The sequence below is a fragment of the Mesocricetus auratus genome, unplaced genomic scaffold (assembly GCF_017639785.1).
Source record: "Mesocricetus auratus isolate SY011 unplaced genomic scaffold, BCM_Maur_2.0 Super-Scaffold_100021, whole genome shotgun sequence".
NCBI lineage: Eukaryota > Metazoa > Chordata > Mammalia > Rodentia > Cricetidae > Mesocricetus > Mesocricetus auratus.
Window position 1 is genome coordinate 31,204,291 of NW_024429202.1, and position 15,988 is coordinate 31,220,278.

The 15,988-nt window shown below is 44.1% G+C and overlaps 1 protein-coding gene across 2 annotated transcripts; it reads left to right on the top strand.

Moving 5' to 3' along the window:
• Window positions 1-3,363: 3,363 nt before the first annotated feature.
• Window positions 3,364-14,214, top strand: Pdcl3 (phosducin like 3). 2 transcript variants are annotated; one of them, XM_040729477.1, is made up of 6 exons: window positions 3,364-3,503; window positions 7,132-7,264; window positions 9,588-9,678; window positions 9,892-10,035; window positions 10,972-11,180; window positions 13,710-14,214. In XM_040729477.1, the coding sequence occupies exons 1-6, from the start codon at window positions 3,498-3,500 to the stop codon at window positions 13,850-13,852; spliced, it is 726 nt and encodes a 241-aa protein (XP_040585411.1). In that variant the 5' UTR covers window positions 3,364-3,497; the 3' UTR covers window positions 13,853-14,214. The 2 variants fall into 2 exon arrangements, with proteins under 2 accessions (XP_040585411.1, XP_040585412.1); XM_040729478.1 differs by lacking the exon at window positions 3,364-3,503 and adding an exon at window positions 3,736-3,760.
• The last annotated feature ends 1,774 nt before the right edge of the window (window positions 14,215-15,988 follow it).

Here is a 15,988-nt window from a genome sequence, read left to right on the forward strand (position 1 = left end):
GAATTCTAACAGCCAGTCAACCTTCTGGGAAAATAACTCTGTGATCGTGGGCTGCCGACACTTTCCCCTAGATATTTCCTTCACAGTGTTTGTCTTTTTGTATTCAGCAGTCCCCAAGGTTCCTAAACTCCTAAACATTTTCACTGCAGACACCCTCTTAGCAACTAGTCATCGCCCACTGCCACCATTATTGATCTTGAATTCCTCTAGACTCAAAATGGACAGAGGCTGGCAGTATGCAGCCATCTACAGCAACACAGCTCCTGTTTTCTCCACATTGCTGTTTAGAGACAAATAATGAGAGATGAGAGGCAATGTGAAGAAAAGTGGAAGAGAAGTTGGTCTTTCATTGACTGGGAGACCATACACAAAGGAGACTTGAGACAATGGTTACCTAACTAGCAAGTGCACATCATGTTTGGTCGTGGAGTTCCAGGTTATTAGGCAACAGCCATAGAACCCCACCTTTAATGGTAGTTCGTTTCAAGAGCCTGCATTTTCGTTGCTCTTGTAACCACTGCCACTCAGGTGGACCTTTACATACAGACCCACTTTATGTCAATCTTGGATTGGACTGACATTTTGAATTCAGCATGCTGTGTGAGTCAACTTGCCTGCTTTCCTCAGGAGGAGGAGGAGCCATGGGTGAGCAGAATCATTCTATACTTGGACTCCTGAAAGCCTAAGACTCTTAATCACTGGACCCCAATGCCAGCTGTAGCAGCTTTGCAAGCAGGTTTTGGAAGAGGCATAATCACCAAATATTTCATCCAGAGAATTGCTATTGTAAACTAAAAATAATGCCCTATGTAATCACAAATCACAGGAAAGTCCTTGTGAGATAACCAAGTTCCATTCCTATGGGTTTCCTAAGCTGGATGGAGAATTTCCCCGCTAATAAGTCAACACACTATGTATCTCTTCAGAACCTCTCTCTCTCTCTCTCTTTCTCTCTCTCTCTCTCTCATCTCTGCTATCTCTCTGTTTTTATTAAATCAATTTATTGTTAGGGTTCACGAGAAGCCACATAAAAGACCACCAGACATTTATGCAATCAACAAGAGAGCAAACATTCCAGCATGCAGGAGTCAAATCATCTGACAAAGTGGCAAGATGGTGACCCGAGAGATGCTCACAGGCTCCTTTTAAGCAAGATCAGGGGAATTCCAGCTGTGATTAAGTGTACTTTGAAGTAATTGGGTATAAACCCTTACTGGTACAGAAATAATTTTATGATTGGCTCATGACATCTGGTCAGCAACTATGGTTGCAGTGTTAGGGGTCTGTCTGACTGAAAAACAAAACAAAACAAAACAAAACCCAAAATAGTTCCTGCTTGTGGCTGGGTGGGATTCTGATTGGCTACCATACTGAACGTACTTCCTGAGGGTCTGATCAAAGCTAGACATGAGTCAGCATAGGATGATGGGGTGATATGGGGCAGAGGTCTTAGCAAACTGACCCTTGGAAACAAACAAACAAAAACCGCCTGGTCCTGTTAGGGTCAGTCCTGTTATAAGATGGGATGGCTGCTTCATTAATCATTTATAAAGACTTATAGCCACCCCAGAAATAAGGGGAATATCTGGGCACTGCTTGAAAGGGAAGGCGGGACAACCCCAAGCCTTCCACCTCTACCATGAGGATATGTGTGCAAAACATCAAGAAAGAGCTGATGAGATGGTTCAGTAGATAAATCTCTTGGCTGTGCAAACCTGTGCACCAGTGTTTAACTCCCTAAAACCCATATAAAAGTTGGACACATAACAACCCACACCATCCCAACAGGGAAGCAGAGACATGAGATTTCCAGGGCTAGCCAGCACTGGTGAGTTCTGGGTTCAGTGAAAGATCTTTTTAAATTAATAAAGCAGAAAGCTATTAAGAAATACACCCAAGGTGAACTTTAGGCCTCTCTGCACACTTGTATACACACATTTACTCACACATATGTGAATATGCATACATACACATACATGCCACACATATACACATCAAAATATTTTATGAGAACTTAGCCCTCTTATACACACTTGCAGAAATAAGTAGAGTGAAGGGAAATCTAGTAAAAGCCTTCCCAAAGCTTACTCAAAAAAAAAAAGAAGAAAATGTAAATTATGGAAAGACATTTTGAATAATGTATCAGTCTGTCTTTGGTGGGGTTTGCTACATGAATTCGGGGTATTGTTGCCATTGGACATGTGTGTGGTTCTCTATTGTTTTCATGTGTCATAGCTGAGGTTTCTGTTGCTGTGATAGAACTCCATGGCCTGAAGTGGAATGTACAGGATGTTCAGGATGGAGAGAAGCATAAGATCAAATTCACCACCAAGCTAAACAATTCAAAACTGATTTTGGAGTGAAAACAAGGAAAATTCATTCATAACACTTTGCAGATAGACAAATTAACAAACACTTGAGCAGGTTCATAATCTGGTTGGAAAGAGTTGGGTGAAATTTTAGGATTTTATAAATTATTAAACTAAAGCACTTTATTCTTTTGGAACTCTACATTATCCCTGGAAATACAAAAGATTATCTATCAGTTCTGAGTCCCCAGTTCCAGAGATTTCAGTTGCCTGGAAATAATGCCCCAGACTATGTAGCTGCAAGTTTGTTTGTAGACAGTGAATCACTTTCTAGCCTTAGTCTCCTGAGCATTGGGATTACAGTTATGAGCTGCAGTTTTAAAGGCTCTTGGGTAATTAAAAACCATAGCTAAAGTAGGGAGCCTTTGTGGTGTACTTAGGGCCTTCTTGAAGCTTGGGGTTGCAAGTCTGTCCAGATGTGTAGGATGCATCTTTTAACACCAGAAGACCAGTGCCCTCAACTCCAGTTAGGAATGACATGGACAGGCCCTGGAGCCTGCCTCCGGAGTTTGTGTTTATAGACACACAGCTCTGCGTTCAGCGTCGTCTTTTCTTTTTGTGAGGAGTGAATGGGGCATGGAACCCATTGGTTACCGCTGTATCCGCAGATATAGGCTAGAATCTGCTTTCAGTAAACAACCTTAGGAGCAACTCATCTCATCCAACACAGAAAAGGCGCTGGGTGGCTTCCAGGTGACCCAGTGTAATTTTTAATTCTAGCATAGGATCACAGAAAGGCAAGTCTGTTTCTGAGCAGTCGCTAGAGAAGAGCCGTCTAGACAGGCTCGGGTTGGCTGCCTGGAAATCGCAGGACCTATGGGCACCTCCTCAGGCCTGCCCCCATTCACCAGACACTTTCCCTAACAAGGTAGCGCCGGGGATCAGCCCTGGGTGACGTCAACCCCGTAGTCCCACCCGCCGGAGCGCGTCCGGTCATTCGCACTGTCGTCCCTCGGGTTCCCTGAAGTCCTGGCGCAGACTCTAAGCCCTCACTTCCTTTTGGCTTCACCCAGCTGGTTCCTGAGGGCGGGGCGAAGGGCGGCGAGGAGGCGGGGCTGCGCCTGCGCAGAGAAGATTCGGGGGGGCAATCTGGGACGCCGAGAGCTCGTCTGAGTGACTGAAGGCAAGATGCAGGTGAGTGTGGCGTGGTCGGGACCCCAAGGCTAAGGCCGTTTGGTTTGGTGGGCTCGCGCCCGACCTGGAACCAGGTCTACACGAGTTACCCAGTTCGTCAGACTGCCGCGAGGCCTCGTGGGTAGCCTGCGCAGGCGCACTGCGAGAGGGCGGGTGTAGGCTCGGCAGACTCGGGCTGGGTGCTCCTGCTCGTGTGTGCCCTGCCCAGCAAATCCCTGCCCTTTGGGGGCCCCGGGCACTGGGTCGTCCTCCTCCAGGTTTGATGAAGGCTTCAACTCGTTTGCCATCTAGAATTGATTTTACCCAACGCTGGTGCTTCGTTGGGGGTGCTTCGTGGTTTCCAGAGCTGAGCCAACTACTAGTGTTAGTTTTTAAATGGAAAAAAAAGAACCTTTTTTTAAAAACTGGAATTTGCTGATAGCATTTGACAAAAGTTCAAAGAAAGTGCTAGAAACTCCATAGAAATAGCCTCTAATAGCTAAAATCTGTGACAGCCACATTTGTCACTGGCCAAGGACCCAGCCCTTTTCTGTGATTGTGTTTAAGAATTCTGAAGAGTCTGGATGGATGATAGATGGGGCATACAGTTGTGGGCTCCGGGCACTGGGGACTGGAGGGAGTAGCCATTTATACAAGCCCGCCACAAGCCAGGTACCCCTGGAAGGTGAAGAGAAAATTCAGGAACTGCTCTGGACTCCTCTGCATTGTCGATTCTTCAGGTTCCTACTTAAAAACGCCTCTTCACCTTCTCTGACCACCTTGCTAAAAAGGAAACTTCACTTTTTTTGGTTGTTTTCGAGACAGGGTTTCTCTGTATTGCTTTGGAGACTGTCCTAGAACTCGCTCTGTAGACCAGGCTGGCTTCGAACTCACAGAGATCCGCCTTCCTCTGCCTCCCGAGTGCTGGGATTAAAGGCGTGGGCCACCGACGCCCGGCTGAAACGTCACCTGTCTTGTGCTCTGTCTCAGCTGATTTGACACCGAAGTGAGACTGGAGTCTGGTCGTCCCACGGTCTCTCCTTGAGTTCATGTAACGAACCAAGTTCTGAGCCCTGGTATCAGTGTTCTACCAACCCCTGCCACCCCGGAATAATTGGGCATCTGAGTTCCAGGTCTGAGGCCACTTTGATGCTAGTCAGTTTGGCTAACTTCCTCGTGACAGCATCGACTCCTGTCCAAGTACTGATCAGGCCCGACTCTGCTTAGCTTCTGACACCAGGGAAGATAGGCTAGGTTCAGGGTGGTTTGACCAAAGTTGACAGTGTCTGTCTGAGAGCTACACCTCTCCTACACTAGGGAGGTCAGAGTTGGTTCAGCTAAAGGAAAGTGCCTAGCATTTAGTTTTTAATAAGCATTAGCCATCATGAGTGACTAGGGGAGGGTCTGCTCTTCAGGTCTATTCTTTAGACTAAAGATTTATAATTTAGAGTAACTGTAAGCCTGTCATCCTCCTTCCCAAGTCTACTGCAGCCTCTCAAAACAGAAGCTCAGAATGTCACAGTGTCTTTGCTTTGGGGACTTTTGCATTTTCTGGTCCCCCTGCCTGAAATGTTACTTTGTCTCCATTTCCTCTTGTTAGGGGAGGGGAGGGAGCTCAGCTCCCTTTAAAGAGAAAATTTCAGCACTCAGAGATAAAGGTAAAACTTCCTTAATTAGTGTGTAGCTGTAGCCTGTTGTTTAGAGAGGCCCAGATTCAAGCAGAAATCTTAGTGGTTTATATAGGTATTGTTATATCTTGTGGTCATCTCTGGGTGGTCTTTTTGCTGAAGCTGAAATTTTCAGGTTTCTGGTTAAGACAAGCAGGCGTTGGTGATGGTCACTTCTCAAGGAAGGAGAACAGATAGATGTAAACCCCTTTTAGAAGCAGAGGAAGGGATAAGCAGGTTTACAACAGTAATTTCCAGCATCGGATCACAGAAAGGCAAGTCTGTTTCTGACCAGTTGGTAGAAAAGAGCCGTCTAGACAGGCTCGGGTTGGCTGCCTGGAAATTGCAATAGTAACCCTGATTAAGACACACTATGATGAAATCCCATCGACCAAAAGCAACTTGGGGAGGACAGAGTTTTTTTGGCTTACACTTCCATGTCATAGTCCATCATTGAAGGAAGTCAGGGCAGGAACTTAAACTGGACAGGAATGTAGAGGCAGGGGCTGATGCAGAGGCCATGAATGGGTGCTACTTACTGGTTTGCTCAGCCTGGTTTCTTACAGAACCCCAGACCACCAGCCTAGGGATGGCACCACCCACAGCTGGGCCTTCCCCCATCAATCACTAATTAAGAAAATGCCCTACAGTCTTGTCTGCTTACAGACTAGTCTTCTGGAGGCATCTTATCAGTTAAGGTTCCCTCCTCTCAGATGACTATAGCTCAAGCTGACATAAAAGTAGCCGGCAGTCAGTAGTTCAGTTTTAGCCCTGACGTCTCGATTCAGGGACGGTTTCTTACTTTGCTTCCTTATTCCTATGTAATCAAATACTTCCTAAGTAAGCTTGCTATCTTCTTTTCTTTTTTTCACTGTAGCTGGCTCCTTTTCACCCTCTTGCAATAATTAAATGTCCTCTGGAGATCATCTCTGCCAGCTGTGTGACATGTGGTCCCCTTTAACTCTAGACCAGTGCTTCTCAACCTCCCTAATGCTGTTACCCTTTAACACAGTTCCTCGTGTTGTGGTGACCCCAACCATAAAATTATTTTGTTGCTACTTCATGACTGTAGTTTTGCTCCTGTTAAAAATGGTAATGTAAATGTCTGATCTGCAGGATGTCTGCACATATGTCGAAACCCACAAGTTGAGAACCACTGCTCTAGACCAGCAACCTGTCTGTCATTGCACTTGACACAGCTTGTTTTGATAGCAGTGTCTAGTCTGCATAGGTGCTTCTTTACAGCCTGCCTCCTCACCTTGACCCTAGCAGCTCCTGTATCCATCATATCCCAGGACCTGCCTGGGGGTGGCACTGCCCACAATGGACTGGGTCCTTCCACATATGTCCTCTTTTAAGAACATGTCCACCCTCCTCCAGGCTTGTCTACAGGCCAGTCTTGTGACACATTCTCTCATTTGAGGTTCCCTCTTCTCACGTGACTAGTTTGTGTCAAGTTGACCAAAAACAAAATCAAAACAACAAAACAAAACAAACCCAACCAATACAAGTAGCCACTTAAAAATCTATTGCAGGAATCATGTTACTGTGAGAACTCAGAAAAGTCAGGGGGCATCTCCAGTCATCATTTTCCTGGGCCTTAGAATTAGGAGACTTTAGAGACACCCTAAAACCCTACAGTCCATATCGTTGTCAAATGATCATATGGCTTTATGACTAGTCAGACTCACTTTGGATAATATTGTAGACACTTATTATAGTTTTAAATAAAATTTTTTTAAATTATAAATGAAAATACCAAACAGAAGATAGGTCAAAGCCTTGGTTTCAGCACTGATGCCAATCTGACCATCATTTCCTGATTTTTACTCCAAAGCTCACTCCTCGGGGAGACTAGGTAGGTCTTTTGATGCTCTCAGGAGTAGGCCTGTTCACCGCCTTTCCCTTCTGTCACTTTACCCCACGTGATGCCTTCTCTTCTGGACTTTGCCCTCATCACGTCCTCATCTTCACTCTTCCAGGACCCCAATGCAGACACCGAGTGGAATGACATCTTACGCAAAAAGGGCATCTTGCCCCCGAAGGAAAGCCTGAAGGAACTGGAGGAGAAGGAGGCAGAAAAGGAGGAGCAGCAACTCCTCCAGCAGTCAGTGGGTGAGCTTGCTCGATACCTCCCTTTGTGCCGTGTCTGTCTGCCTTTGGAAACAAGCTACCAGCTGCTCTCGTAGGAGGACCTTCTGGGCAAGAGCCAGGAGACAGCTGGAGCACTGGCGTCAGCATAGTGAGTGGTGGCTGGATAGGTGATCTGCAGAGCAGAGAGTGAACCACCCTGCAGCCCACAGTCCTTGCCTGTCACATGAACACATGACTTCCTGTGATGAGCCACTTTGGACAATGCCAAAGAGGCACCATTGTCTTGGACTGCTGTCATGGTGGAGGAGAGGACGTGTGGTCAGAGCTGGGCATATTTTGAAGGAGGGCCAGCAGAATTTGCTGATGGGTCCCAATGTTGGGTGAGAGAGAAAAGGCAAGGAAGCCTGCCAGGCTCCGGTAGTCTGAGGGGTAGAGGTGCTTACAGAGCCAGGCAGTAGTGGCACATGGCTTTAATCCCAGTACTTGGGAAGTAGAGGCAAGCAGACCTCTGAGTTTGAGGGCATCCTGGTCTCCAGAGTGGGTTTCAGGGCAGGCAGTGGTGAGCACCCTGGCATGGATACTGGAAGTTGAACTCGGGTCCTTTGGAAGAATAGTAAGTACTCTGACCACTGAGCCATCTCTCCAGCCCAGCTTAACGATTCTTAACAGACAAATGGAGATGTTAAGCAGAGAATTGGGTTTGTTTGTGTTGAGTTAGAGACGTCAGGGCTGGCAGCGTAAACTTTTGGAGTCATCAGCATATTCCTAGTATTTAAAATTGTGGGATTACATCACTTACCAGTGGACATGTATAGGTAAAGAAGAAAAGGAGTCAAAGAACTGGGTCCTGAATTGTAATCAAAGTGTTTAAGGGACAGCAGGCATAGGGCAGTCCATAGAGTAGGCAGCGATGGCATGGATGAGATGGTGTTCATCGTTCAGTTAAGGAGTATTGCCAGATTTGATACCCAGAGCAAGAATATATATCACAGTAAAAATAAGATGCAGTTTTCCCTGCATTTACCTACAAGGAAAGATAGTGCTGCCCTCCACTTAGAAGAAAAGACCAATGGGAACATCAGAACTTTGGAGCTGGAGAGGTGGCTCAGCGATTGAGAGCACTTGCTGGTCTCGCAGAAGACCCAGGTTTGGCTCCTAGCACCCAAATAGTAAGAAGCTCATAAACATCTGTAACTCCAGCTCCAGGGAATCCATCACCCTCTTCTGGCTTCTGAGGGCATCAGGCATGCGTACGGTGCACATAAGTATATGCATGCAGACAGAACACTCAAACTTTTTGTTTGTTTGTTTGTATGTTTGTTTGTTTTGAGACAGGATTCCACTGTGTATCCCTAGATGGGTTAGAATTTGTTATGTAGACCAGCTGAGTCACATTCAGAGTTCTAGCTGCCTCTCTGCCTCCACAATGCTAGGATGAAAGGTGTCACAGCACCACTTCTGGCAATAACTAAATCTAAAAAAAAAAGAAGAAATATATCATGGTTTATGGAGGACCCCCATCTTTGCTGTCACCGGGGATGATGTATGGTCAGAGAATGACCTATGACAGCCATAGCTTTGGTTTTGATCGATTAAGTGAGTTTATACAACAAGCCAAAGTTGAAGAGTAAATAGCAGAGACTAGGCAGGTAGCAGACCATCTAATGGGTGCTCAGAGTATCTAGTAGACTTCAACTGGGGAAGAGAGCTTCCTGAGCAGAGCGGAGTGCCCACTTAGGTGAGGCTTCAAGTGAAGGGACAAATGTTAAAGATAGAGATGGCATCATCAAATTGGGCACTCACAGCATCCTGCAGTCAGCTATAGTTCCCAGGTGAACTTTCTCTTCATGGCTGAGCTTCCTGTGGCTGAACTTGTGGATCCTTTTTCCTACAGCAACACTTGGGTATTGTGGAATAATTGATAGTGACACCTGTGGGAAACAGTTCACCTCCTGGCTGTTCTCAAGGACATAGACTTAAGGGGACCAACCCATCCTAGCCAAAGGGCCATGGAGGACAATTAGAGGACAACATGTGAACTCACCTAGCACAGGACAGTTTGCCAGTGTAATATACAATATAGGTGACATGAGAAGTGTTCGGACATCCTGCCCGTGAGTGTGACCCTGGAGACCAGAGCAGGCAACTTCAGGCAAACATGACTCTTGTTTCACACATCTGGGAAATTTGTCATTTGTATCCTTGTAGTAAGAAGGGCACTACCTTGGTTTTTGTCTCAGTAGACTGGGCCTTCAGAAGTAGTGTGCACATACGTAGGAGAAAAGCACTAAGATGTTTGTTCATCTTTTCATTTTTATGCTTCTATCAATGAAACTAAATTCAGTGAAAACATATGAGGATATGACTTTGGAGGAGCTGGAAGAGAACGAGGATGAGTTCAATGAGGAGGATGAACGTGCTATCGAGCTGTACAGGTTAGTGCCATCCGCAGGGACTGCAAGGTAGTTTGTGTGGTTCTGAAATGCGTGTCCTCTGAATATTTCAACAAACTGGTCTTAGACTTCTACCATGAGGCAAATCAGTCAGTCCCATCACAGGGATTTTTCTTTTCTTCTGAAAGATGCGCGTGCGTGCGCATGCACAAGTGTTCGTCTGTGTAACTTCAGTGTGTTCTTCCTGTTGTGCAGGCAGCAAAGGCTGGCTGAGTGGAAAGCAACTCAGCTGAAGAACAAATTTGGAGAAGTTTTAGAGATCTCAGGGAAGGATTATGTTCAAGAAGTTACCAAAGCCGGCGAGGGCTTGTGGGTGATCTTACACCTGTACAGACAAGGGTGAGCCATCTCCGTGTGGTCTGTAAAGTGTTGGGTTGAAATTGTCTTCAATCTGTATGGGCTTAACCCATAAGGAAAGTTTTGGTTTTATGTTTTGTTTGTTTTTTTTACCTGTGTTTATGTTCTGTGTTTTTTGAGACTATTTGGCCCAAACCTTAGTGCTCAGTTTTCATTTTAAGACTTTTACATTACTAGTTGTGAGCAATGTGTGTCTATTAAAAGTGCAGAGCAAAGGCTTAAAAAAGAATTCTGCCAAGTGTGGTAGTACACACTAACTAGCACTCCCAGCTTAAGCTGAGGCCGGAGGACTGCGACAGAGTTCAAGACTGGCCTGGGCTACATAGCAGGCTCAAGGGCAGTGTGGGTTACATGGCAAGACCTAAATCTTAAAAAGCAAAAAAGCAAAATAAACCAGATCAAGTTACCCTTCCCTGTAGAGGAACTGGCATTTGACAGTTCTGTGAAACTGATGACTTGCGGATGGCCAGGGTGACCTTGAGTAACTGCTGAGAGAGGCTGTGGCCACCTGTGTTTTCTTGCCACACAGGCTTGTCCTTCACCTGTACACGGGGTGCTTGTTTAGAAATCACTTACAGGCAGGGAGTGCTTTCTGGCCTATTTCACACGAGTCATGTGTTCTCTTCAGGGTGTTACAGGAAAGCATGGCAGTTTTAAAAACTATCAAAGCTGTTTTCTTAGACTTAGTGTTAAATTGAATTGAATTTGGATTTGGAGGTGTTCACTTTCCCTGAACACGCTAGAACGGGTTTATTTATTTAGTTGTTTGTTTGTTTGTTTGCTTATTAGAAATGTGGGTTCATCTTGCAGAAGAATACACCCTGGGAAACCCTTCTGAGGTTTCTGTGTCAGTAGAAGGTCCACAGGGCTCTGTCTTGTCTACTCACGGCCGTGTTGTGTTCCCTTCCTGTGATCCAGGATTCCCCTCTGTTCCTTGATAAACCAGCACTTGAGCGGGCTCGCCAGGAAGTTTCCTGACGTGAAGTTTGTCAAAGCCATCTCCACAACCTGCATTCCCAACTACCCCGACAGGAACCTGCCCACGGTGTTCGTGTATCTGGACGGTGACATCAAGGCACAGTTCATTGGTCCTCTGGTGTTCGGTGGCATGAACCTGACGAGAGATGGTGAGGGGCTCTTGACCTCTTGAGGGTGTTGTGAGAGGTGGGCAGGGACACTCCCTCACAGGGAGTGCCAGTTTCCTAGATAGGTGTCAGGATTTGTCCATTTCTCTCTGCCTCTATGTGGCAAGAGTCCCCGGGAGCAGGGAGCTGGGCTCTGCTGTTCTCAGGGACAGGCGGCACACTGGACTCACCTTTACCTTGTGCTAACATCAGGTGGGTTTCACTCGTCTGTTGACTATTTTGTTTTCAGGTATAGCTTAAGATCACGGTTTCTGCGTTTAATGTAACTTAACATGTCCATGGCACTTGCTTATATGTGTGTTTGTGTTCCTCCGTAGTCTCAGTTGACTCCCAGTAGTTTTTCATTGTAAGTTTCATGTAATGCTATCTCTTTGGAAGGATTTTTTTTTTATTCCTTTATACCTGCTACCCATGACTCATGTTATAGAATCTGAGGCTAGTGACTTCTGTCAAGTGAAATTCTCTATTTCTTCATTGAAATATAATCTATCCAACTGCTTTGCTTCTCTTTAAAAATATATACTTTTATATACTTGGTTTATATACTTTCTTTTTATATACATGGCTTTATATACTATCACAGATTAATACATACCTGATTTTGTCCTCTTGGATTATACTGTAACATGAGGCTATGCCTTAGTCCATTTTCTTTTATGAAAGCAAAAACCACCTGAAGGGGGTTTACTTTGACTCCTAATTTTGAAGTCTGGGAAGCCAAGGGCTTGTCACTGACTTGTGTCGGCTCCCATGTTGCGTTGTATCCTTGTGGAGAAGGAAGGGCACACACACCGAAGGAGGATGTCTGAGAGCGACTGAGAAGAGATGCCAAGTTTACCCTTACTGTGTGGTAACATCCTGTTTCTCTGTGAAACCCTGGCTGCCTGGCTGTACTGGAACTCTCCGTAGACCAGGCTGGCCTTGAATTCACAGAGATCTGCCTGCCTCTGCCTCCCAGCTTCTAGGAGTAAAGGCGTGCGCCACCACAGTCAACTGCACCCCACTTTCTTAAGATGTAGTCTTGTGAGAAAGATATTAGTCCCTCTTAAATGTCCACACTCTGCTGTAGGGACCATTGAAGCCAACATGGGTTCTGGTGAGACCACCACGTGTAACTAGCAGATCTGGTGAGGCATACCAGGTCTAACTAGCAGATCTGGTGAGACATACCAGGTCTAACTAGCAGACTAGCAGTTCTGGTGAGGCACACTAGGTCTTAACTACCAGTGTACAGTGTAAAGTTCTTATTTGAGGGTTTGTACATCTGTATATATAATGACTGTAAGTGAATGGTAATGTAAAAGGCACATGTGTATGTGTACACATACAAAGAAACACATTCTTGAGTTAAGAATCAGAAATCTTATTTCTTCCTTTTAAAGAGCCTGTTTTCACGGCATTCAACCATAATACGTGGAGCTAAAAATACTCAGGTACATGATCATCTTGGTGGTGCACACTGCCCCGGGCATTACTGAGGTGTGACTCATTAAAAAGAAAAAGAAAAGAGCTAAATATTCAGGTTATTAAGGTGTGTGACATGTTCAGTGTAGGAATACAAGATCTCAAGTCAGTTGTCACCTCGCTCATCCTCTCTCTCATTGGTGACAGTATTGTCTACTTTCTAAGCATGTTTCATGTATGTAGTAGTTCATTATTAACTGTGGTCACCATGCTGCCCCTTAGGCTCCCAAAGCTTTTCCATCTTACATTGGAAGTTTGGTTTTTTTTTTTTTTTTTTTTTTTTTTTTTGGTTTTCACCAGACAGGGTTTCTCTGTATTGTTTCGGAGGCTGTTGGTCCAGCCTGGCCTCTAACTCAGAGATTCGCCTGCCTCTGCCTCCCGAGTGCTGGGATTAAAGGCGTGCGCCACCACCGCCCGGCCTTCATAGAAGACTTTAAAGTAGTTAGATAAGCTAAAACTGGCTGTCAGTTGTAGTGGGAGATTTTGACTAAGAAAGGCAAGCTACCTGGAATATTTGATGTCACTTAATTTTGCTCCTAAGGTGGCCCACCATGTGGCCTTTCAGGAACTTGTTCTTGGGCACATAGTCTTTACTTTGTATCATTTATTTATTTATTATTTGGATTGCACAAATGCTTTGAGTTGAATGGATAGGATATCAGACATGAAGCTGAAAATTCCCTTTTGTTAATTAAAATTAGATTTCACATCGTGGAGGTGTTTTCCTCATGGAAATGTCTAAGCTGAGACTTGGTAGCATTGTTCTTTGTGTCTTACTGTAATTCCCAGGCAGGTTCCAGTTATACAGTATTTCATTTAGTCAGCACTCGAATAGTTTTTAGTTTTCCTTCCTAAGAGTTTAATATTTTTTTCTCCTTTCCTTTTTGGTACTTTAAAACTATGGCACTAAAAGGGTCACCAAATTTTGATGTTTTTTGTTTTTTAACCCCCTCAGGAAACATTAAAATTGTGTTGATGGGCTTTGGGTGGGGACTACTTTGAGGGGATCTGGTACCTCATGTGGTTTGCTTTTTCTTTGTCACACAGAGTTGGAGTGGAAACTGTCTGAGTCAGGAGCAATCAAGACTGACCTGGAGGAGAACCCCAAGAAGCCCATCGAAGACAGGCTGCTGTCCTCAGTGCGAGGCTCTGTTCCCATGAGAAGGGACAGCGATTCTGAGGGCGACTGAGACAGCAGCCACTGTAACCGTTTTGAACTGTCTTGATGTGACATATTGTCTGGATCTTTAATAAGGAGGAAGAAGCAAAATTTATCATATTTTGGTTTTTAACCTTTTTATAATTATTTAAATTTTATACATTTCAGAAATAATCACCGCCGAAAATTTTATTAAATTCCTTGGAACTCTTTAAACTAATAATGTCTCTTTAAGAAAAATTAAAACAAGCTTCATGTCAAATATCTGTTTTCCTACCTGTATTTCAGCAAACCATGAAACTGTTTAGTATTTTTTGACCTGCAACTGTGTAGAAAGGAATATGGAGTTTTTTTTAATAATGTGAAGAATAAAATAATCTATTTAAAAAATAACTGCAAAAAGTGAGAAGCTTTATAGTTAGCTTATTTTCATTTTATAAAGCTAGCAAAAGAATTATCAGCTAAAAATATACACATGGGAATAATCTCCAAGTAGGTAAAAAAAATCTTAATGTGTGTCCTATTGAAGAAATGGCTGATAATATTTTTTGAAAATACTGCTTTATCAGATTAGCTGACAGATTTCAATTTACTGCCTCCTTTGTTTGTTTTCAGGTAAGTCTTCTCGTACAATTAATGTTTCCCAGGCTGTTAAGATACCAGCTGTTCTTTGTGGCAGTGGCGCACGCCTTTAATCCCAGCACTGGGAGGCAGGGGCAGGCACATCTCTGTGAGTTCGAGGCCAGCCTGGATTACAACGCTCTACACCACCAAGATCCTGTCTCAAAAACAGAAACAAAACACCTAAAAAGATATCGGCTGGTTTTGGCTATGGGGCCCTGTTTCTGGGGATGAGGTTTAAGCATACATACATATGCATATACATATACATATACGTGTGTGTGTGTGTGTGTGTGTGTGTGTGTGTGTGTGTGTGTAAGCTTTATCTCAGTTTATCCATAAAAGTTTCAAGATGTTTTGTGAACCCAAATCCTGTCAAATTGACATTGTTAACAAAAAAATATAATATTTTTGCTGGATGATGTAGCATATATAGCTGATTACAATCTTAGAGATAAGAGTCTGAGGACAGAGTTCAGATTATATTGTACATTTTACTTTTGTTGTAATTCAAAGACTGACTGTGAGCAGGGACCCACTTTGTGAGAATGCCTTGTTGTTGTTGTTTTTTTTTTATGTCGGAGCCCACGCTGTTGAATTACATCACACCTTCTGAAGTGTTTATCTTCAGAGGTGCTCTTGAAGTTTTACATGGCAAGGTTGGAACAGTCTCCTAAAGACTCAACATGGCTTGTAGGAACACTGCTGCCTTAGAATCTCCCCAGTAGCTGATAGCTAGAAAGTTAGATGCTATGTTTGCCATAGAGCAATGGTTCTCAACCTGTGGGGAACAACTCCTTTGGGGGTCTCATATCACATATTCTGCATACCAGATATTTATGTTATGATTCATAACAGCAAAATTACAGTTATGAAGGAGCAATGAAATAATTTTCTGGTTGGGGGTCATCACAGCATGAGAAACTATTAAATAAAGAGTTGCAGCATTAGGAAGGTTGAGAAAGCAAGTGAAAAGAATTGAGTACAGTATTCAAGCATCCTTTGATTGGATAGCTCTGTCTTAGAGTTTTATTGCTGTGAAGAGACACCATGGCCATGGCAACTCTTGTAAGGAAAACATTTAGTTGGGATGGCTCACTTAGACTTTCAGAGGTTCAGTTCATTATCATCATGGTGGGAAGTGTGGTGGAGTGCAGGCAGACATGATACTGAAGACATCCTATATCTTGTAGGCAGCAGGAAGTCAACTGAGACACTGGGTAGTATCCTCAAAGCCCTCCCCCACAGTAACGTACTTCCTCCAACAAGCCATAGTTATTCCAACAAAGCCATACCTCCTAATAGAGCCACTCCCTATGAGATTGTGGGAGCCAATTACATTCAAACTTCCACATTCCAATCTCAACAGTGTTTTAAATTTCAAAGTCTCTTCTGAGATTCATGCAATCTCTTAACTATAATCACATGTAAAAATAGAAATCAAAAATTAGATCACATACTTCCAGCATCTAATGGCACGGGATGATATACATTACCATTCCAAAATACAGGGAAGAGAGCATAGCGAGGACCAAGGCAAGACCAA

Bases quoted from the DNA above. Each gene is read 5' to 3' on its own strand.
- Pdcl3 (XM_040729477.1), top strand. The intron at 9,679-9,891 runs GTTAGTGCCATC...CCTGTTGTGCAG, and splicing joins CGTGCTATCGAGCTGTACAG to GCAGCAAAGGCTGGCTGAGT. The intron at 10,036-10,971 runs GTGAGCCATCTC...CCTGTGATCCAG, and splicing joins TTACACCTGTACAGACAAGG to GATTCCCCTCTGTTCCTTGA.